The sequence below is a fragment of the Pygoscelis adeliae genome, unplaced genomic scaffold, assembly GCF_000699105.1.
Source record: "Pygoscelis adeliae isolate BGI_AS28 unplaced genomic scaffold, ASM69910v1 Scaffold220, whole genome shotgun sequence".
NCBI lineage: Eukaryota > Metazoa > Chordata > Aves > Sphenisciformes > Spheniscidae > Pygoscelis > Pygoscelis adeliae.
The window spans coordinates 2,409,691-2,434,914 of record NW_008824049.1 but is presented as its reverse complement, the minus strand read 5'-3'; the positions used below and the strand labels follow the sequence as shown (position 1 = coordinate 2,434,914).

At 40.1% G+C, this 25,224-nt stretch overlaps 1 protein-coding gene across 1 annotated transcript in view; it reads right to left on the bottom strand.

Annotated features, from left to right (window-relative positions):
- The window catches only part of FNDC3B (fibronectin type III domain containing 3B), a 179,371-nt gene that overhangs the window by 112,487 nt on the left and 41,660 nt on the right, over nucleotides 1–25,224 (bottom strand). Inside the window, exon 3 of the mRNA XM_009333580.1 lies at nucleotides 4,963–5,039. Coding sequence (XP_009331855.1) covers nucleotides 4,963–5,039 — 77 coding nt within the window. The remainder of the gene's footprint in view (nucleotides 1–4,962; nucleotides 5,040–25,224) is intronic.

Sequence of the window (25,224 nt, the reverse complement as noted above, 5' to 3'; positions counted from 1 at the left end):
ACTCTTTCATTTCATCAGACAGAGGAAATTAGTTTTGATCCATTAATGTAAATCATGTAACTTAGCAGAGAGGTTAAACTTCGCTATTTAAAGAAGAAATCCGCAATTCTTTGTATCTGCTTAAAACCGTTTGTCATGAAGATCATAAATCCATCAGGAAACACACTGCCTGCTAAACTGTCTCTACTTCAGTGCCCAGAAGCGATGAAACCCTAAACCCTGTTGAGGTCTCTAGATGCAACTGGAATATTAAAAGTAATTGCTATTACTAATTTTAGCAGTTTATACTTACAGAAAACAAGTATCTCTAGTCATTTGGCACCTAGAGCTAAACTTTCATTATTTTGTGTTTTTCAAACAGTTACTAGGTAAATTGTCTTTTGCTGTTATTTTTTGTGCTTGCTGGTGTAATTGGCATGCTGCCTCAATAACAATATTATTATAGCATAGTTCTGTGTGTTTTTTTCCATATTTTAGGGAGCTTAATTGCTGAGTGAGGTAGATAGATGATCTTTCAGGAGAATCTGGATGAACATTACTCATACACAGTAAAATTGCCTCCCCCATCGGTTGCCACATTTTGAGAATACCATTTTAAATGTTGTTTGTTTTACATTAAAGATATCACTGTAGCAATGAAAACTCAATCTAACTAGAGATAATTCACATATTCAAAGTACATCACTACTCCATGTTCTCTTCTTTTTCTCCACTGAAATTTAATACTACACCCCCGGGAAAAAGACATGCATGTTAATTTTGCACAGGTAAACTGTACCTATATTTTGTGAGTTCCAGTTAAAGGAATACAATCACTCTCATTCTGTAACACACACACGTTTACTGAATGGGTATAATATGGTAATATGGAATTAATTTCCATTTGCTTTCAAATAATTTTTCTTATTTCACTTAAACTTAGCATGCTAGATTCAGCAAAGACATCTGGAGCATGGCCACTGGGTGGACCACGACCAATACTTTGGGAATTTCATAAACTAATTTGAAACTTCATTCATAAATCAATCTGTACCAGAAAACAGTACAGAATGAGCTCATCCGCGAGGAACTTGGATGTCAACATTTTATTTATTCACTTGATGTATTAAGGATGCCAATCCAAGTTCATACCAGCCCTGGCAAGTTTGCATCACTATCTTTGCCCTCCATCACGTACAAACACCAGATTAAATCTGTACCTTGAACCTGGAAAATAGACAGATGAACATCTATAATGCTGGCAAGAACATTGGGGTATTTTAAATCTAGAACGATACAGATCTTCAGGACCAATGTTCACGAACTTAAAAGGACCATCCTTTTATGGCTTGCTCCATGTGAGTGTGAGATCTGCACAACCTTCCTTGTGTTCAGAGCATTGGGGAGGATCATGCTGTTAAAGGATGACTCAATCGATCACAGTCTACAAAACACACAGAGAAGCTCTGTGACCAGTAAGCCATACAAAAACAAAGAGTCTGTGGCTAAAAGCTTATGCTAGCCAAGCATGATTTTGGAGAACACCTCTCTCAGGATAGAGGATGTACCCAAGACCAAAATCTTGATTCCCAAGGATGTGACGGATTTTCTACCACTTTAAGCGTCATTTAAAGATTCTCCTCTTTCTAGAAGTTACACTCTAATTCTGTCAAATGCTATATGCTTGATGCAGGAATACTGAACTGCAGGACCATGGCTTGAGTTGCATAGTTCAGACTACATGACCCCAACGTTACCTCCTGACAAAAGGAGTCTTATCAGCTCTATGCATACTTCATGCTCCAACCAGTAAATCAGTCCTTTAGCCTTACAATATCTGTGGCAGAGACCACATATTAACAACTCTGTAAATAAAATCAAAAGTGAAGTTTCATGCCAAATTTTCACATCCAACTACACATGAGTAATTCCTTAAATTCCAGTGGAATCACTCCAGATTTATTTCAGAGAGAGCAGTCCTCAGCCAATAGCCCTAAGCAAACACGTTCATGACCATGCTTTTTGATATTTCCATTGTTCTAGTTCTTCTCATAAGGACACCCCAAATCCTCCTTCCCCTCCTCCCAAACATACACTGTGACAAGCAGAAAAAAGAACCCATGGGGATGTCCCCAAATTTAATAGCTTGGCACCCAAATCATGATCTTTAATCTTCAGATTATGCTGACACCAGGGAGCCAGAGTGCTCTGGGAGCCAGGAGGAGGCATTGGGCCACAGACCCCAAGGGCACATAACCTCTGGTGGACATCCCAGCAGAGGGCATGGTCCCAGCCTGCTCCGCAGGACTCATGTGGCAGGGAAGCAGCTCAATCCGTAGCTCAGAACTGGAATGGGCATTAACAGCTTGTGACCGGCTCCTGACAAGTCGTAGGAGCTGCTCCCTTCTTCTCCTTCAATGTCCAACAGTTGCAACCAAAACTGTTGACTTTGCAAGCATTTAATATAAATTTCTCTACCATGCCACCTTCCACAACTAACTTTCACAATAGCAATATTGTCCACCAAGAGCACAGCAAGGAACTTTTTTTCTCTTTTATATTTAACTAACCCTTAGCCAACAAAGAATTGCGGAGACATGAACTCTGATCTGGTAGTTCGTATCTGCCATGATACGAACTTCTTTGAAAGGAAAATGCAAAATAACTGGCTGTATTGAACCAGTCTTTGAAAGTAAAACCATAGCATGAAAGATCTGAACTGGTGGTGTGTATTTGTTTTCTATTATTTCCCTGGATTTTTTCCGACCCTGGCTAAGCCTCATCATTGGGAACATCTCCTTACAAACCCAGCTGCTAGTCACGACTACTAATATGGTCCTTGAAGACTAGAAACAGCGTCTAACTACTTTTCCTCTGCTTCCAGTGGAGCTAATCTTGCAGGGCACCCAACCTCCTGCCAATTTTTTGCTGATCATTTTCACAATACCAAAGAGGTAATGAAGCATCATTTTAATCCAGGGTCGCGATCACTAGATAACTAATGTAATATTTAAGACTAATACTCACAGCTCCAACAGGTTTGGCATAACAAAATGGAAAAAAGATTTCATGCCTTTTTTAATAGGCACCATTACTTCTCCGCAGGGGTATCTGCTTTCTGCCTGACTCTTAGATGTACATTTTGGGGACAAATCAAACAAAAAAGCAAATATGTTTTGATTCATATCTCAGAATGCATTAATTTGCTTTATGGCCTTTCCCTTGCTATTCTAAATTTGTGTTCTCACTGTTTATCATAAAGTAGAGTTTTTAACTATGAGGCAACAAACAAAAGCAAGAGCACATAAGGCACGGACATTTATTACAGTAAGAACTAATTTGATTACTACACACTTCCAACTACTAATTAATATGAAGCAGCCTGAAAGGCAAGAGGCTCGCTCGTCACACAGCAGAACACACATTCTGCTGCCGAAAAGCACCAAATACAGAGTTTTCCCCTAAAACTTTACAACATATTTCTAGCTCCTTGGAAAAATTTCTTCAGACGAGGGGTTTGGGTTTGGGTTTTGGTTTGGGTTTTTTTTGTTGTTGTTTAAGAAGCTACTTAAAGGCTTCTTTAGTGGAATAATTACTATGGTGCCCACAAAAAGCATTAAAGAGGAACTGGGTTCAGAGAGAGATACAACTGGAACATTTTCATCACTCTGGTTTGGAAAGCGTTTCAATTATACCCAACCATTTATCTCAGTACAGGGGCTGAGAAGTATAAATATTTTAATAATAAAAAGGTGTTAAGTTATTTCAAAGGAAGAGTAAATCTTTAAAAAATTCCTCTGCATGGTATGGGTCAGTTTATTAAATTAGGTGAGCTAATTTAATAATTAGGTGAGCGCATGAGGAATATTAAACAGCACTGCAAATGCTCTCTCAAAGCGCATCCCAACCATCCACCTTGGGATGCTTGAGGAACAGGAGGAAGCTGGACCACCCTGCCGTGCCCTCTCTCCTCGCCTAGCTAACAACGTCCCCCATACTTGAGGCATGTTTTCACTCTGTTCAGAAGTTAAAATACCACAGAGCGATTGCAGTATTTTGTGGGATTTAAGTATGATGCCATCCACAATTTTTTAGAATTACACAAGCTCACATGTTTCCTGGGGAGGGGAAGGGATTCCAGGATATCATCTATTTCCTGCTTAACAAGATGCCAAAATATATGCATCAAGGGTTTTTATGCTGTTCATCAAGGATATTTGAAATACTTTGTATACTTTTAATGAAGCTTTCAGTCCAGTCCAGGTCTCAATGAGAGTGGTGAAATTACTGGATTTATTGTATTGTTCACAGCTATTCTGCCTTACATCAACCTTTCTTTTTTTTCCTTTTTCTTTTTTTCTTCCTTACTTCAGAAAGAGTCTAAGCTTTGCAGAAGATGGAAGGAACACTAACAATCTGATAATCTTAGTGGTTATTTACGTAGAAGAGCAGTAGCTGTTCAAGAGTTCCAAAACCTAACAGCTTTGTGAAAAGCTTTTTCCATTTTTTCCATAAATAGATAATTAAATCACATTTATTCTTGAAAACAAAACCAAACCCCAGTTCTTGATATGCTGCAGGATTTCTTCTGGGAAGATACTGAGGATCAAAAGCATACTTTATAGCTGCAGTGGCTCCTTCTCCCAATTCCACCAGTCTCCTACCTCTAGGCATCATCTAACAACGTGGACTTCTCTCCCTCTCACAAAGGGAGAGAAATTACACATATAGGCTCAATCTGTATGCATAGCTTTTGCTAGTGTTAAAAACACCCCACAAACTGGTATACATATCAGTGTGTGAAGGTGCACATGCATGCTCACTTGTGCATTTGTGCGTGTACTGTCAGTAAAGAGGAGGAGTATGAAAATGTGTATTACCATTTTCATTAATATTTCTAAATTAAGCTTCAACCAAGTAGACTTCTCTATATGGATCAATGCTATTGCTTTTATATACATTTCAATTCTTCAAGAAGCATACCTGTGAGATATAACCGGGAGGCACATGAATAGGGGGAATGGATCCATTGGGTGACATCATGGGAACCTCTGCTGGACCTAACAGAAAAGAGAAATAAGATATTAGTTCTTTCAGTTAAAAAAATTGCACAATTGCTCAGAAAAGGCTAAAAATAGCTTTATTTTTGAAGCCTGCAATAACAAAATGAGCAGCTCCACTAATTTCTGGTATATGGAAAATGCCTTGTGCCATCATTCTGAGAATAAGATCATTGTTCAATGACTTTACCATATATTCCATTAAAATAATATTTTCATCATAAAACAGCTAAAACATAGACTTTATATTACCCACTGATCAACTTATACAGCATTAAGCAGTAACACAATATGTCCTTTAGCAGCCCACAATTCCTATATTGAAATCTGGTTAAGTTATTCTTGTCAAAGACATGGGAGCAGAGAACAAAGCAGGAACTGTGCAGCCTGGAATTAGGCAGCTCCCAAGGAAAGCGTCCAATTGTAGCAAAAAAAACCCCACATATGTGAAAAACTATCTATCTATTTAAGAATGCACAAAGACCAAATTCATTATCTCAGCTATTCAGACTAACCTTGGAATGTGGTTATACAAGCAAGCAGCTTATGGTTTCCACTCCGAAATCCAGCCCTGAACATGCAAGGTCCATTTTGAGGCACTGAGTACAAGTATAACAAAGCAAGTGCCATAACCATTCAACTTTTGCAAACCCAGTCTCACAGCTAAAAGAAAGCATCTAGATAAAATGGAAATAGTTGGCTCAATTGCTCACTGATTCAGCCATTAAAATCGGAAACATCACACAGAGCAGTCAATAAAATGAACCCCCCAAACATCAGACAGATGTTTGCAATGAAGAGTTTACGACTTTGAAAAAGAAAAATTAATTTCATTACTTCCTTATTACATATTAAAACATTTGTACCAACCTGTTAGTTAGCCCATTTGCCATGGGCTAAGAAAATAGTCATGGTCAAACTCTGGAGAAAAGCTCAGAGAGAACTCTGCTCCTTGTTATTGCAAATTGAATTTTAGCTTTGACTAACAATACAAAAGATAACTTTATAACCTTCTCTGATGGAGAAGTCATCTAACATCTCCAAACCGTATCACATTCCAGGTAAGGAAGCTAAACACTAAAACATATGAAGGACTTCAAGCACAGATGGGATGTAATGGCCTTTAGGAGTAACTGCTCCTAAAGTTTAGACAAATCTAATGAAACCCCCAACAACAACGTTGAGCAACAGTCTGCTGTCTGATATCAGCAAAACCAGTCCGCCTTAAATTATCAAAAAGTCATTCCCTGTCCATCTACATTTTTATAGTCCTCAGGCTGCTTATCGTACAGTAAGCAGGACCTCCCAACCTCTCAAAATCCAAGTTACACACAGGAATCCCTCCAAGTTATTCATATCTACTCTGATGTTGGTTTGTTTTCTCTATCCGGTTATTTATAGTCTAATAAGCACATATGGTTTTTACTAGTCACATCTAGATTTGAAACGTGGTAATTTATCATCAAGTCTATTAAGCATATGGAAACTCCGAAGTTTAAACTAAAAGAAGTCATTTTAAGTGTGTGGTTCTGCTGCTCTTCATACTTCCCTATACTTAACTATGTAGGGAACTTTACGTATACTACAGCTCTAGTAAGAAAAAAAAGTCATTATTACTTCTCCTTCTTATTCAGCTCAGATGGGTTCCCCCCTGCACCTTATTCTATAGCCCTTTCAACATTATTTGCCTGCCCAGTTAGTCAACAATTTTAGTGTGAATGGAAAAAATATTCAGCATGAACAGTAAGCAATTATTGGGAGGGAGTTGCATCTAAATGGCTCTATTTAAACCCATCAAAAATATGAAGTGACAATAGGTTCAGAAGGAACTTTACAGAAAAACTGAGTAAATGTGTTTTCCCTATCAAAAAAATCTCTGCAAATTTCTTCTGAGGAATATGTTTTTTTATTTCTCTTTGAATCTACTTGGGTCTATATACACTGCCAAGTTTCACTCCACTTTACTGTCCAGTAAGTTGGACAGTATATCTATACATAACTGCCAATACCGGTAAACACACAATGATACTTTTTTGGGGATTCAATCCGCACTGGATTATCAAATGTTGTTCAGTTCTTCAGGATGGAACATGCCTGAGATTAGGCAAAATGAATAGTTAACATTGTTATGCGACTCATTCCTTGTCAGTGATTTCTCAAACCTGAAAAAAAGTCATTATAAAATCAAAAATCCTGAGCTCACCATTTAAGTAGACAATAATTTCAACGTTACACGTAAACGTTGATTAATAGAACAAAGCTTTAATGTTTAACCTGTTTCAGCCCCTCACCAAAATGCTATCTACTTAGACTGGCTAGGGCCAATATGACTGTATCTCAAAAATAGGTACTCTGACTTGGAAATAAATTTTAAAATGGAACAGTTTTGGAGTTTCTACATACAGACCAAGTAGTCTCTATACAACAAATGAGAAACACTTCGCTCGGCATGCCTCATATCTGTCCTTCTAAACCTTGTGCCAATTGCTCACATGGAGTAGCGATCTACTTGCAGGAAGAAATCAAACTCCCACACTGATACTGTTGACTGTAACACTTTCATTCCAATAAAAAAAAAAAAAATACTGTGTTTTATCATCAAAACGTGCACTGTGCAAGATGATTCTTAACCTTGTTTATGACCCACAAACTGTTAAAGTCATTTGGATAAAAGGTTTTAAAAGAATGACAGCCTAATGATTTGCAGCTAGATTTTGTTTCCAGCGCTTTGATTTCAAGGCTAGCCAAATTACTTTAGCATACATTATTTCATCTCTCTCATCAACGGTATCAAAACAACTTCAAGCAGCAGTAAAATACAGACCCCACCTCTACAGCACAATGAGTCCCAAGAATTATTAAAGACTACTCTTGCAGTGAAACCATTCCCCAATTAACACTAAAACAAAACCATACCTTTTGGGTGGAGGGTTTTGTTGGGTTTTTTTTTTTTAATCCTTTTTAGTTGTGAAATGTTTTTGAACTGTTAAAAAGTAGACATTTAGAGAAGGATGTTCCTCAGTTGCTTGTAACCACAGGATGGATAAAAGTAATGTGTCCTCTAGGGAATTAGAACCTTGCAAGTTTTAATTGAAGCTCATGGTTCAATACAAAATTTAATTTAAATGAGAAACAGTCAGTCCATTCTAACATGGATGCTGTATGCTGAAATGAGCTCGCTTTAATACTTTTCGAACCTGTTAACAGACCAAGGCTGTCTCCTGAGTTCATAATGATAACAGACCGAGGCTGTCTCCTGAGTTCATAATGAATCCAAGCCAGAAGAGCTTTGGCCACCTCTGCTGACAAAGCAAGAGGCCAAATTCCACCCCGAGCTCCAACACCGTAAATACAGAGCACCTCCATCAGCTTCTGGAGGACTGCCCCAGAATGCTGGGGCTGGCTCCATCCAAAATGCAGGTGCAGGGTAATGAATCCCCCTCCGCTGAAATAAGAGGAAAAGCAGAGGAGCCACCAGGCTGAAGGCACTGAAGTCCATCAGCCAGGCAGGTGACAAGCCACACTTGTCCCTAGCTGCAAGAGCACAAAGTTTTCATATTTCTAACACATGTTAATAATTAAGGGACAATAAAAGAAGCAACTCAGTTTCATATTGTGGCAGAGCTAGTTAACAGCTTGACACCCCAGTAAGAGTCTGTCCTCCTCTTCCAAGCCACATGGTCCCTCTTTTGTGCTGCTCTGGCACGCCTCTGATGGTGTGGAAGCTAATTATTTTAACCATTTTAGCTGACCAAAAAGGTTTTGCAAATCTATTGCCTTTTTAAAAAACACCTGCACACGTAGTCTAACAAAAATAACAACAATTATTCTACTCCTTCTTGTATCATGGTTTATTGTGTGAAGATGCAGATCAAAGCAAGTCTCCCATCTCTGTCTCCCACTTCCCCTGCCAAGAGGATGCTTCTGTCACAGAGAGATTGTCAGTTCTTCTAGACATTTTTATTCCTTCAGGAATGTCACAATCTACTTGAGAAACTTCTGTCCCAAGGTTTTCAAGGCTAATTATAGCCTCAGTTGCAATTCATGACACTTTCAAAATTCTTGTATAAAGCCAGTTTTGGAATAAGTATGCTTTCTTCTTGTTCCTGCGTGACCTTTTATGCATGCATTAAAGATTGCTTTAGTTTAATTAGGTTTTTTCCTTAAATTATAGAAGCCAAAATCTGGCATTTCAGTTCCTCCAGCTATAGCAATCCATCTTTCCTATTTCTCTCTTTCCACAGCATTATAGGGCAAAGTAGTATTTTTACTACACTATTTTCCTTTCCTTAGCGCTTATAGAGCATTGCTTTTCTCTCTTCATTACTAACTTATGTCCACTGTAGAATATTTTTCACATCCAGCTCCAGCACATAGGCATATGTTTTACTCCGTGTTTCTACCAACCGTTTTGTATAGCTTATTACTAAGAGCAAACCCTACCAGGCTTCGTTAAAAAGTTCCCATTCGGAGACCACTTACTGAAAACTCTTTGAAGTTCAGGAATTTCTCAGCCCTGTTTCCAGCTAACACGTACAGACTTACCATTTCACACCACAGTACCTACATTTGCAGAGAAACAATATGAAACGTAGTGATTTGGGCACTTTGCTTCGAAATTTAAGAATCCTGTACATTTTAATAACAAGAACCTACTGCACTAGCTAGGTAGAAAATTAAATCCAGCCAGGTAAACACATTATATTTTATAAAGCTTAACAGTTATAAGTAATCCATGAAAAAATATTATGCCTCCCTCTGATTCACAACAAAACTGGTATCACATCTTTCACATAGGGCACTTCTCAAGAAGTAAATCTATGGAGCAAGAGGTGTGACCGAATGAAAAGGAAAGACAATTAAAGGGCAAATTGGCCTGCTTTTCTAAAACTAGTAACCCAGGGCTTGCTGACCTTGGCTGGGACCCAAGGGTTTGCATTTTCACATGGATGAGCAGCTGTTCCGGAACAATTTCCTCAATGAAATAAGTCCAAACAGGCTCCCTGTCGCTGTCAGGCACATGTGTCTTCTCCCTCCACTTGGTTATTCTCAAAGCAGCTTACGAACCAAACAAGGTGATGACAAGGAAAACAAAACCAAAAAAACATCCTGGATTCTTCCACTCGTCTTCCTTCCTTTGCAGCAGAGGTGTGGCAAGCGTTTTTCCTAGCCCTTCAGCCGCAGCCTTAAACTGCTTGTTAGCACAAGCTAACACGAGTGTGTCAGACCACTTTACATCCTACTTTAAAGGTACTATTCAGATCACAGTTCAGTAGTATGAAGTAATTCCTTCACCTTGTAAGAGTAGTACAAAAACGTTACTAAAACCCTCAAGTTTAATAGAAATGGCTCCATGGATTTCAAATTATCTTGGATTTGGCATCAAATGACTACTCAAATGCAAATGAAACATCCAAAAAAAGTATCAGCCTGAAGTCTCCTGCACTTGCGTGGTTTAGCCATTGAACGCAGTTTTACCTCAACCTGTACGCGCAAACACAGGGTTTGAAAGTGGAGACTGAAGCACTTTTGATGGAGGTAAAATGCTTTTCTTAAACTCCTTTACAACTTCTATGACTGCTCTGTGTTTTTTCAATATCCTTTCTAAATCCTGTGACTACATTAGAAGTCACAAATTATTACAGTCCTTTACCCTCCACCCCATCCCGGATTATCAAGTTAATTTGTCGTAAGCATTTAAAAAACAATTACAGTTATAAAAAATACATTGGTCTCTCCGAGTTTTGGTGCATTATCATTATTAACATTAAACTGCAAATCATGTGTATTTGATTTACATGTTCATGTAAATGTTGGATCTCACAGATACAGGCCCTACAATAATATCCATTCTAGAGTCTGGGATTGACTGATGTTTTCAACATGTGCAGACAAACTCACTCAACCAAACATCAAATCAAAATACTCATAAATCTGTGCCAAACACATCAAGCAGACAGCTCCTGGAGCATTTTCTGGCTTATTTACATGACAGCACCTTTTCTGTTTACACTAAAGACCTTTGAAAATGGTTTGTTTTACCTGTGCTTGCTACTTGACCTGCTACACAGCAAGAGTGTAGCACATTCAATTTGTAGTTAAACAACAGCACTCTATGCTTTAATGTAAGAACCAGGAGATTCCTACCCAGCAGCACGCTCTTTTGCAGTGCGTGTCTCCCAGATGTTGTGTTCTGGTTTGGGGCATATTCTAGAAATAATACAGTAACCCCCCCAAAAAGGAAATGAACTAAAATATATTAGCTGCACCGAACACGCCCTGTCCAAAGCTATCATGGTACTACAAGCTGCTGTTACTCAGAAGTACTACTGCACCTGAATTTGAAGAGGAAGCTAGGTTAAATGTTCATTTTTATCCCCTCCAGAACTATGAATTAATAAATTTCCAAACATCAAACATTTGATGTTTCAAACATTTTGAGATACTTATCCTAAGAGTGTAAAGAACTGTCCCACTACTCAGCTGCAAGACCTTACATGCCATCCTGCACCTTGGATTTTGCATCCATCACACTTCACTAATTTAACAAGTGGAGGAGAGTCCAGACGAGGTCAATAGGCTGCTTTAACAGCCTGGCACATCGTCCCCTTGTGCATTAACAGCTTCTCCTCCTGCCACAGGGCTGGAAGGGGAGCAGGGAGCACCTGGGGACAAGGACCTGGTCCTGCAGCGTAGGGCCATCCTACCCCAGGGACAGGGCGCTACTAACCGCAATCTGCAGCAGCAACGACTAAGCTGACACGTTGTGAGAAACTTTGACAATCTAAAACTCACTGAAGTATTTAGAAAAGGTTAGATAAGTATACTTGCTCAGCCACAGAGACTGGAGATGGGCAAGATGGATTCTTCAGGTCTCTTGCTGTTTGTCTACATTCCAAGGTGGCTTTTGTTTCTTTTTTTAAACTAGGCCCATATATTATTCTAGAGTTTCAATTTACAGGCAACATTTTGGAGTGGAACATTTTTTTGCTGTTGTTTTGAATACAAATGGAGTATTTTGCTGCCCTAATCTGAACAAACAAGTTGGATTCTTTTGCTAAAATAAACCTTTTCTGATGGTTGGCTCATCAGCCACTACTGCAAAAACACTTGCAAAGAGTATGTTGCAATACTTCAAGCATTGACAATAAGCATACTCCCATGGCAATTCACCAGATGGGCTACAGATTGTAAATCATAGATGTCTAGACTAAAACACAAGAGACAAACATCTGCCTAAAATCAGTTGACTTGAATGGCAAATACTGTTAAATAAATTAGGACTACGTTGGAAACAAAGAGAACAACCAACTATGTTGAAAACATCTGAAATTAATCCATTAGCACACAAGCCACAACACAGTAACCTGAAACTAGAGAGACATTCATTTCGTGATGAACATTAGCCCAAGATGACATCCCGACATCTGAAGCAGGAGCACAAAAGCACTTCTATGACCCAGCACCACGCTACCCCACCACAAGGACTCATGAATCCATTCCCAGAACATCTGGCTGGAGTAGGGTTGTTATTCTCCTCGCTTCACAAGTGAAACTGTGGGACAAAGAAATGAAATGCCTAATTCAGTGTCACACAGGAAGCTTGTGGGAATGTTAACTGGACACAAACCCAGAATAGGGTTTAAGGTCATAAGACAATACTTAAGCCTGAATAAAACTTCAGGCTGTTAAAGACCGGTAGGTTATCACATAGAAAAATACTCGGGGTGGGGGAGGAAGTCTTCCTCATATCTACTAACTTTTTTTTTTCCTTTGCATAACCCTTTGTTTTATGACAGAAATATGCCAGAAAGTCTGTGGATGAACAGAGAGAACAGCACTACCAAGAAAGGTGAGACAGAAGAGACGTTGCACAGAAAACTCCAGCCTGTCCTTTGCAGGAGGCTCCAAGAGAGAAAAGGAGACTAAGAGAAAAGCTGAATTCAGAAATGGAAGCAACTCATCAGCTAACTATTGCCGACCCATGCAAACGATGGGAGATCTCTGTCAGCATCAGGCTTCATTTTAGAATCAAAAAATCTCACGTATCAAGTTTTGACACTGCTAAAGCTTTGAACAGCAACAGAAGGATTAGCATCCTCCAGCTGCACCTACAGCTCTGGAACTGAGCTTCCCATCAGACCTATATAACCACTGCAATAAGTTGTAGAGGAAACGGATGTCAGCAAATGAGAATTGTTTTAGTTTTAAATTTAGTTTTGCACCAGTTATTAACAGCATTATCACTTACGTACAATACAACACTAATTGTCTGATATCAATAGAGGTTATTTATTTGTAGAAAGACAAACAACAAGCCACAAGAATATCATAGGGATGGAAGTTCCAACTATGGACATTATTTTGCCTTTGCAATTTTGAGACAGCTCTTCAACACATTCTAATGATGTAAATGCTTTTTGGGGAGTGCGTGTGCATGTGTTAGCTTTCTGGCACATTTATAAAATGGCATTCACTTGCAAAATGTTTTGTTCTCTGCAATGGGTTTAAACAAATGCTAAACAATCAGCTTTGAGCACAACTTCCATTAAAGGTAGTGATAATTATACAACACCAGTTTTCTGCAGCAGCAAAAGAAAATGCTCCAATTATTCATAATATAATTATTGCATTCCCATGGCAACACCAAAAGAATTGTACAATCAGCAACAGACCCAAAACCTAGCCAACAATAAAGTTACACAGTACATTCTCTTCCTCCTGCCCCAAACGAGGCAGCAATTAGGTGACGGCTATTCTTCACCTGTCCACCCACAGCAAGAACTATCATCCAGCCAGCGAAAACTAACGCAAACTTTCAATCCTACTGCCTGCCTAGCTCTGACACAGTGCCACCAGTCATCGTGACAGGGGCTGACGAGTTTTGTTTGTGACATGTTTGGAATCTGAACTTCAATGAATCATCTAAAATTCTCTATTTGAATGTGCTCATCAAAAACATAGCAATTAATATCCACCTGCCACAACCAAGCACACTGTATCACGTGGGGGCCAGGAGGGAAGGAGAATCATCAACACCATTGGTACTCCAGGTACATGCTGGACTATTTTGTGGGGCTGTGGTTAACTGCCATCTCCCTGGGGTAGAAGCACATTTTATATATATAAAATATATACAAGTTTTTAATTTTTTTTTCCATTCACAAAGGCTTAAAAGCAAATTTCAAGATATTTAATATTTTCTGTCTCTCTGTCAGGAGTTTTATAACAGTATTGCACTTACACCAAAGTAACTTGGAAAAAAATGCAAGCTAAAATTCCAAGTGTGACAATCAGTGCAGTGCTCAGAAGTGCCCTCGGCAAGCCCTGGGGACCCCCAGCTGAGCTTTGCTCACACCAGAGGGAAAGCCATCTCTCAGGTAATCCTGAAGCAGCTCATTAAGAATTAAAAAATAAAAAGCTGCTTCTTAAGTAGAGAAGCCTCAACCAGAATATCATTCTTCTGGGTCGGCAAGTGTGGCACACAAACAAAATATTTCCCTGAAACAGGGAGCTACCAGAGCACAGCTCTCCCCTCCCCAGGGATAACCAGCTCTACCTGAGCCTCTCCTGACTGATAGTGCCCAGTTTTTTCTTCAGCATCTCCAGTGACCAAAGCTCCATGAAGTCCCCAGCTAGTGTCTTCCATTGCCTACCTGCCTTTGCATTGGAAATGTGTTCAACTTGAATTTCTTTCCTTTAAAATTTTTGCTTGTTCATTCTGATAGTGGATGGAGGAACCTTCCATAATTTTCTTTCCAACAACCTTTTATGAAAGCCCCAACCCATCCCACTTTGCTTTGCCTGATCTCCCTTGAGCCCACCCTTCCATAGACCAAACAAAACCCATTCCTCAAGCTTTTTTCATAGGTCACGTCTACAGACCTGCAATTCTCTTTGCTGCTGCACTCTGAACCTCGTGCAGTCAGGCCAAGCCAAAAGGAAGGAGCTCAAATCCCACCGCAAAGCCCAGCAGAGCCACCTGAATCCCAGCGACGCACAAAAAGCTGCTAATATTGACTTTGGTTCCTCCTCACCTCTTCTACTCCAGCAGACTCTTTCTGTAGCTCTCTTAACTACACAGTGGCTGTTCCAGAGAAGGCACTAACTTGCTTTTTCACAGCCTGCTTTCATTTACAAATACTAAAGGTGAGGAGGAAGGCTGTGACTCACCAGGTTATGTTTGAAGGGCCCCGTCATCCTCCCCTCGTTTTCACTTCATTTCTCATATTCCTAAGCTGAGCCACTGCAAGGAGCACATTAGTTGAGTTGTGTTCTAAAACATGCCTCTAGGCTAATAACAGCATTACAACCTTCAAAAAATAAACTAGAAAGTCTTATTTTCCTGTGTCCCCAGATAAACAATCCTAATCACATAGCATGACATAAGCAGGGAGAATTAGACTCTTCCCTTTCTAGACCAATTAACTGCTGATGAGAAACAAATATTGCATAATTAACTAAATTCTTCTAATTATTAAAATAACACTTCTAATTAGAAAAAAAACAAATATCTAGGACAGTTTCTCCATAGCACATCTAAAATATTCTGAGTTTTCGAATGCAATAAAGGGATTTTCTTGTTGGCTATAGCAACTGTGAAATTGATTTACTATCCAAAACGTTCTTAGTGTAGTTCGATGGAGATTATCCTATCCTCCAGGGAGTAAGCATTCCAACTGGCCATCACTCTTCAGGTATTTATCACTGAGGAGTTTTTAGGGGAACAACATACAGCTCAGTGTCATGCAGAGGTTATTAAAAAGTTTTCAAATGTATGAGCAAAAAGTTATCCTTTCAGTGGTTCCCACATCTTCAGCGTGTCCATCCCAGCAAAGGAAGAAAAGCCCTGCCTTGCAGGAGAACCGGCTGGCACGGCTCCCTCTGCTCAGGAGGCTTCATGGGTGCAGTTGCGTTGGAAGAATCCCATTGAGGGGGCCCTTCCCAGACTGACGAGGTTCCCAGAGGGATTACCCTGGCACAACAGAGCCCGCCATGACAACTCCACCCTCAGGGTCTGGAATTTGCAGAAGGCAAGTGGGGTGTGGGGAAAAGGGATTTAGCCACTTCGCGACTATTCAAGGAATGCTCTTGATTTCCTCTTAACAACCTTAGGTTGAAAAACTACCTACTGAATTATTTAAATTTCTTGGTACTTCAACTCTATCGTTGGGATCTAACATCTCAGTTAGTAGAGTAAGTGGAAAGTCCAAATTCAATTATTACAGCATTTCTCCTTACAAAGCAAGGAGAGGGAGGGGAAGTGGCAGCTAAGAATATATATAGTGTGTTATTTAAAAAAATATATACAATTTTCAAAAGGTAAAATTCTAAGTTATAACTTTGGTCCCTGTGGCTGCAGGAGTGCATGTGCTAACAACGGCAAGGACTGTGTGTGCCCAGACAGAAATGGGGAGCACAACAGCCTTCACTTAAATTGACTGATTAAAACACAAACCTCACCCACCTTGTTTCATTTAAATTATTTTTGAGAAAGACAGACAGACAGACAATCACTCTTCCTAGCATTTCTGTACCTAAACAATTATCAAATGTTCATGTTTTAAGGTAGAAACCATCACTTCTGTTCAAAATCTCTCTTAAGTTTGAGTGGCATTTCTATGCCCCAGAATGTTGTATCACGCAGATACAACTGTGCAATTTGTGTGTTGCACCGGCCAAAAAAGTGCTTCTGTATCAAAAGGAGCAAGAAAGACACAGGCATATTCTTGATTTTCTTTCTCCTCACTTCCACCCAAGCCATCCCTGGAAAGCTCCTCCAGCTTACTGAAAGGGTAAAAGGTTGACAAGCTAAAACAAATAAAATGCATTTGACTGTCACGTCTACACAGTATATACTGTCCTAACACCCTGCCTTGGAGAGGTTGCAATCGCCCATCCTCCAGGTAAACCCCTGGGACTCTCGCACCACAGTCAGGCTGATGCTGCCTTTGGTAGATGCTACAACACAATGTGTTCCTCCACCCAAACCCCCTCCTGACCCCTTCAGCTGCTCCAAACCAAACTGCTTATGAGGTCCAGCAGTGAACGGCATCTTTTTTTATTTCTAAACCGTTTCAGTGATCTGGTCAATCAGGCATCACTGCTGACAATGGCAGTGGCGATGAAGGAACAGGAATACCTGGAGTCAGTATTGCTACACATCTAACAGTATTTGTCTAACAGTGAGGAAAACAACTCACTGGGTCATACGAGTTTGTGCGTTAGCCCTCCCAGCACACAATTAAAAAAAAAAAAAAGAAAACAATTTGTCCTGGTGACTCAGTATCTCCACTGCTTGAAGAAAGCCCTGCTTCTGTAACACTGCATCACTCTGGCTTCAGATCTATTCTCATGGGTCTCAGGCTCGTTACTCAACCATTTTCCCCTGTATTTGCTCATGCAGTTACCCATCAAGAAATTACCGAAATTTGCATGCATCATAGGGTCCGGCTAAAAAGCAAATAATCTAGAGAAATTAGTATCACTGGAGAATATTTAAAAAAATAACATTGTTATTTTCCTTGGAAGTCTACAGAAATTACAACTCATCACCTTTTCTGGTTAAAGACTGCATTGTTTCCCACAGGTCTTTCTAATGTTAAGATTGCAACAATGTTCAGCAACTGTTTTGGAAATATCAGAAAAAAGCATCCTGGAGAAACACTCCTCATGCACTAGCTACTTTTTTTGCTCGGAGTGTTTAACAGGTTAACTTCATTATGTTAAACTCACAGCAGTTTTACTCAACTTCAATTTCACTTCTAAGATTGCTGCTTCTATGTCAGACCCAGAAATGGGTTTCTGCCCCAGAAGGATGATGCATTCAGAAAAAAAATACTTCATGCCACAGCATGTCTTTCTTTGATAAGCTTCCTGCCTTTATTTGCAGCATCCCTGAAGACCTAATGCAGTGATTTTTCAAAAAACAAAGAATTCAAGTTTTGACCATGAGCTCCTCACCTCCTTTCCTTCTGCTGAAAACCAGGCAGGCACTGAAGTTCCTGTTGCGCACCCTCTGTATCACACTCCCGGACTCTGAATTTTATGTCCAGGTTACCCCAGCCTTGGAAGGCAAGTTGGCCTTTGATTTGTAGGCAACACCACCACCTGCCATTATTTTTAGCCAGAGAAACTGAACACGCGATGTTAAATATTTCATGTTGAACCCCAGATATGAGCTAGTGGAACAGCCTAGCACAATAGAATTACAGTTACCTCATTTATTTGTCAGGAGAAAGCTTAGCATCAAAAAATTACACCTTGCACGTAATGGCATTCAAGAACCTCTAAACTCTGTCATACATTATCTTGCAAGCTGTAATTCCCCCTTTTATAGGAAAGCACAATGAAGAAGAGGAACTATCAGATGCTGCCACATCAACAGCAAGTTAAAGAATCAGGAGAAGAAATAAATGATAGTGATGCTCAGCTCTCTAACCACTAAATCACTCTCCCTCCATACCTAAGATTCACTAAGTCATATAACAATCCAGAACCACGGTGAAAGAAAATAACTTAACAAAGAATTCTCTGAAAAAATGTGGCTTGTCACTCTGCATTTTGCCCTGCATCTGAGTTACATTAAATGAATATAGTTGTCATTAGGGAAATTATCTTTTCTAAAAACTTTGCTGTGTCAGCGTAGAAATATTGTTCCACACCATATGTTTTAAGGATTTACCTCCTTTCTCTCTCTCATTTCTATATGGTCTGTGCACAGATATACATGTATTTAGATACACTTAGGCTGACATACATGAGATAAAATAAATAATTCTGAAAAATTAAGAACAGTGAAATTTTAACCCATAAATTTGTGATCATGAAAGATTTTAATCTATTCTGTGTGATTACACTCCAGCCACACCATGTGAAGTTCTGAACAATATAAAATGCCCTACAATGATACATATAGAAAAATAACGTTTACAGTGATTGGATGCACAGCAAAATGTTCACATTTCTAACATTCATCCAAAACAAAGGATATCGCTATGTCAAATCAGTAAGCCGCAACTTTCAAGCGAGCTGAAAGTTTTCCAACAAAGGTTTTCCTATACAAAACACAAGTTTGTCAGAATCAAAATATTTCACATGAAAACTCTGATGACACTGATGAAAACTAAGCTGGCTTTCAAGTCACACCTGCTACCTACCATGCCACCTCTCCCACTGACTACTAGGACTTTAAAAGGCCTGACGAGCTAAAGACACTTTCCAGGATCCTCTTGCATCTACTACAGCAAACACTTGGCCAACCGATAGGAACCAGTTGCCTTCTGGAGGTTAGTCTGGGCTGTACTGCCCCTGGCTATGAGTCCTCTGAAAAAAATACATTATGTTCTGAAATGCCAAATAGAGAAATCCACACCTTTGCACAATATGTGATATTACCATCTTTATAGCTGGCACTAGTGCTATGCAAGGCAGAAGCCACAGCTAGAGTCCACGAGTCTGATTCTCTATTAGCTGGTGGTACAAGATATATGGGGATAATTCATAAACTTGCATGCTCAGGTTTCAAGCTTAGCCCATTTTTCCTACAAAGGCCAGGTTCAAATGAGATTTTGGTGGGATGTGGTCATAACTAAACACTTCCTAATAGTCTACTCTGCTTTAAAATTGGGCTTTCTCATTATCAAGATATATATGATAAAAGATAAGGGATTTCCTGGTAAAAATTGCTACTGCAATTTAACTCTTCCCGTTTTAAGATAAACAGAAGTTTCTTAACATCATGCACTTATGGGTATTTTATAATGCAATATACTATACTGAATGCATTAACCAGGGCCATTTACAGGTATTTTCTAGAACTGTGCGCCACATCAGGATATTTTATCAGCATCTTATAGCATAGTAAGCTATGCAAACCTCAGAGAATAAATTAACTTCCACATACAATTTACAATATATTGCAAAGAGCTTATAAACACTCTGGTTAATTTTTTCTTTTAAGTTTTCTCGCTATAAATGATTGACTACAGTTTATGTCAATACTTCCTTGAGAATTAGTGAGCTGTAACTATGGAAACTGTGACAGCAGTGAAGTCCCTCCTTCCTCTCCAGTACACAATAGTCAAGGAACAAACACATTCTTTTATTTCTTAGTGTATGCACACTGTAAAGTCCTGAGCAAAAAACTCGGCAAGTTCAACATTTTTCATCTGGTTTTAAAATGCATTTTTGATTTCCGGCAACTCACATTCTTCACATCAGCTTTTCCTTCCATGTAAAAAGCTCTCTAACCTTGGAATTGCAAAATTGCTTGTGAAGCATTCTGAAAACAAAAACAGATGAGCAGTGCACTTAAAGGGATGATAATCCATGTTTATTTAAGTTAGTCAGAAATGTAGTTAGGTAATGGGAGAATGGTTCTTGGGGGAGAGAAGGGAAATGTGATGGTTTTGGCTGGGGTAGAGTTAATTTTCATAGCTAGTATGGGGCTATGTTTTGGATTTGTGCTGAAAACAGTGTTGACAATATAGAGATGTTTTAGTTACTGCTGAGCAGTGCTTGCACAGAGTCAAGGCCTTTTCTGCTTCTCACCCCACCCCACCAGCCCGTAGGGTTGGGGTGCACAAGAAGCTGGGAGGGGGCACAGCTGACCCCAACTGACCACAGGGGTACTCCACACCATATGACATCGTGCTCAGCATATAAGGCTGTAGGAAGAAGAAGGAAGGGGGGGACGTTCGAAGTTACGGTGTTTCTTCTTCCCAAGTCACCGTTACGCGTGATGGAGCCCTGCTTTCCTGGAGATGGCTGAACACCTGCCTGCCCATGGGAAGTAGCGAATGAATTCCTTGTTTTGCTTTGCTTGGGTGCACAGCTTTTGCTTTACCTATTAAACTGCCTTTATTTCAACCCACGAGTTTTTCTCACTTTTACTCTTCTGATTCTCTCCCCCATCCCACCGGTGGGGAGTGAGCGAGCGGTTGCATGGTGCTGAGTTGCCGGCTGGGGTTAAACCACAACAGGAACAAGGGTGAAATTTTACTTGTGCTCCAAAGAGCTTCAAGTTACTATACTACTTATTACGATTTTCAGATTGATTCACCAAAATCATATCAAGTTATCTGTACCATACAACTGAATATCAGATGCATAGAGTTAAGCTCGTATAAAATCCTCTAACATCAGATGAACTTGCACAGGTAATGGAGCAGTTCATGAAAATGCTGCTGTAGAATCAGGCACTACTATGGTAATTTTCCAATACAGAAGTATGTTTACAAACTACAACTGAAGGCTTAGGAGATGAAAAGAATTATTTTACAGGCACTATTTTAGTCTCTTAGAAAAGAGTTACGATGAACTTGTTAGTGACAGCAAACTTTTTTTTCAAAATAAACTGAATGGTACATTAAAAATGTACATTTACAATTTTTTTTCAAGAAGAAGTAGATAGAGCAACATTTTATTGTAAAAAAAAAAAGTTTAAATCTAAAAATATAGCAACAAATGGTAAAGATCCCGTCCCTTCTTTTTAACTTCCTTCCCTTTCTGAACCCCTGCATTAAGGCAATGCTCTCATACGGTCACTAAAGGTTTTTTTGACATTGCAGAAGGCTGAAAGGAATATTTCTCTCTCTCTCTCGCATTCAGAAAGCCTGAGCACAAGAGGAGCTATTCAAGCCATGATGGAGTGCCTCACAGAGACTGCAATATGTTCCCAGTTGGCAAGCAGGGATCTGTTTGGACAGTGAGCCCAGCCATCCCCTCTGCAAACACCAGCATTCCTGTGACTCCACAGCAAGGACCACCACGGGCCCTTGTCAAGGGCTCTCGCAACCCATCGGGTTAGGGCTCCAGAACAAACACCTCTTTGTGCTGTGCTCACAATTCAATAGGCTTTAAAAAAAAAAGGCTGTCTCCCTCCACTCAGCATTAGGTTTGGATCAAAAAAAATATTCAAAAGCTGAAAAACAGGGAGGAAATACCATGGAATTATATTTAAGTGTATCTTTAGTAGCTTAAACTTTTGGACAGTATTACAAATCTGTCTTTGGATACTTACCGGGTTTCTAATGCTATGGCTTTTTGAATGTTTCTAAAGCAACAAATAAAAATCACCGAGCGACAAACAGACTGGAAAGTACTAGAGTTACTGCAAGTTAGCAGTGGATATTAAAAACTAAAATACCACCCTCGGCCAAAGCAATAGCAAGCTTCAGCATTTATACGCTACCATGAGCCCGTGGTGGGAGCCTTCCCTAGACCTACAAATGTACGCAGAGCTTCTGCCTCTCCTGATCACATCTGCTTTGCAATCAAGGATGGAGATATTTATACACACTTGTCAGGCCCCCCCATCAGCCGGGGGTTAGGAGCTCCCATTCTGGAACGGGTGAAGGCACGAGGACTGCATCTTCACGTCTGCACTCCCTTCCCTTCGCTCCACCTTGCTGCATCCCTGCAGGAATGAACCAGGGCTTCATCCTGATCTGTGACTATAACATCAACTCCTGCCACAGGGAAATGAGAAATCTCTCTAATACAAAGAGACTCTGACATACGGCACCAGGCCTCCAAGCAATCAATGGAAGTAATTAGCTTTCTCTGCCCGACGTGTCCTCCATCTTAACTATTGCTAGTTTGCACTTGTGGAATTCATTGACACAACCCTAACAGAGACACCTGCAACTTCTACATACTTAATCAAACAACCTACTTCAAATAGACTCATATAGCGGCAGGTTCAGTAAGAGAAAGAAAACCCAAACTACAAAATTACATGAGAAAAGCACTATTTGAACACACTAGGTTATGCTACGAAGTCAAACGGGCATAGTCCTTGCCTCACCTTACTCCCACCTCCCCTTCTGAGTCTGACGCTTGTCCCCAGTGCATTTAGTAGCTGGGCTGGAGGTGGGTTTTTTGGTTTTGTGGTTTGTCTGTTGTTGGGATTTGAGGAGGGGGGAAGTGCACAGATTAGAACCAGGAAGGGTTTTCTACTGTGATATACCCCAGTTCAAGAACAACCACCGGGCTTGACATAACTACGCTTGGTCCTATGGCAAGCGTCACGTGGTCTCAGATTAAGCAATCAAAATTATGCATTGAAATCTCCAAGTTTATGAATCTCTAGGCTTCCTCCTCCATTCTACCTTGGCAGCATTAAATCAGACATCTGCTTCTGCTTCCAGGTCGTAGCCCAGTGTTGGCTTCCAGCAACTATGAACAGCAAAGTCCACTTGTCTTTCGCATTCTTCAGCTGGAGTATACTCAGCGCGCACAGTCTTTGGAGAATTCAGCTGTCAAAAGTACAAATCCCTCGAGCTCAGAATTGCCACGTTGCCTGGGCTGAGTGAGATACAGCCTCTCTGCAAGTGTGATGGACATATTTGGGGAAAAGGGACCGCAAGGACTTGAAGAGGGGACGGAGGCAGTGCTCCACAAGGGAGGAGGAGGAGAGGTCGGGGAGGGGAAACAAAGACCCAGCAGAAGCAGAGAGGACTCGAAGGCACGCACACACAGTTTGGGGCACCTTCTAATGAACTCCTTGACGCAGTCATTCAATGAAGACAGTAAATTCCTTCTCTGAAGCTTCAAAAGGCATCGTGCAGAGTAAGGAGGAGCAGGAGGAAAAGGATAAGTGGAAGCCCTGAAACTCGCGGGATTTCCGCCCCCCCCCCCATTTGCCTCCCAGTTTCCAAGGTTGCTCGCTGGCAGCGCTGTGTCTCTCAGGTACAGCCCTCCACCCCTCAGCAGAGCTTCATAAACGTTAGGAAAGCTTGTATGTATGGAAAAAGTCTATATTTACACTGCAATAATACACCACTCACCGTAAGCCTAAAAATGAAGCCAAACCAAAGGGCTCTCTCTAAATGAGGGGGATGGGGGTCTCTTTAAACATGAAGTGCAACAAAATTATACCACGGAAACTCTGGGACATTTTTCAAACCATCCACATGAATAAAACATCCCACTTTTGCCAAGTTTTGCTCAAGCTGACTTCAGCTTTCTGCTTAAACAAACCTCAGGCAATACTGACATCATTTGTAGTAGAGGCAGCATTTTATTTAAGCTTGAAATCTGAGGGTGTTGGGTAGGTTACCAAATAAAGAGTTGATTTTTCATCTAAAGAATCTCAAATGACCTGACTTCAAAGGCTGGATTTAGACTTACTAAGCCAACAGAAAACAAACATCTTTAATCTCCATATGACAATAAACTCAGACAAAAAATAACTCTGGGAAAAGCCCTTTATCATCAGAGTACTACATAGCAATAGGGGAAAGGTGGGGAAAAAAATCCAAATTATTCTACACGAATAGCCTGCCTCACAGGCAAGGTTACCTAATTCCTCTCTTCCTGCTATCTTTTTCCATCCCATTTTACTCACCTCTTCTTCAAATGTTAAGTTATTCTAGGCATTGAGCCTAGATTAACACATCTGAACACTGAACAGTAAGAACTTATCCTAGGGCAAATGCAGACCTTTAGATACATATGCAAGCACCTAAATTATCTGTCTTCTGCACCTCAGTGCTACTGCACTTAGTAACTAAGAAAGAAGCTTTGCACATGAAAGAGAAGTGCGGCAGCACCAGGTGATCATTTTTGGCCCTAGGGATATCAGGTTATTAGACCTGAAGCCTTATTTCTAGTATAGGATTCAACACTGCTTGTTCCTCATCTTTGAAAATACACCATAAGACTAGAAACCACATGCCTGGCTAAAAAGGACATGCTAAGATCCATTATCTTCTTCCCCATCTCCAAAACAACAGCTTTCAAAAACCGCCCAGAAACTCAAAATATATAATACTCCGCAAAAGAAGAGAGAGGGTAGAGGAGGAAACCATGTCCTTTACCATAGGAATACTGCCACCAAATTATGTGTGGTCCAGACATATATAGGTGACCATCTGCCACTGAGATGAAACAGGCTCTGGGTTTAAAGGCACGAGCTGTTTAACAATGAACAATGGGAAAACAACATTCAAAGCAGGAAAGATACCATAAATTGTCTGAAATTACTAGATGAAATTTATTTGCGGGAATTCCAATACAGAACCCAAGACAGCATACACATCCCTTATTCAGGCACTAGAAGGTAAGTGATCTAAAGAAAGCTGTTGCAAGCTCCACAACTCAGACTTGTAAAAATATACCCACAAGTAATAACATGCCATCAATTTCTTTTTTAAACAAAATCACTGTCCTTCTTTCGAAA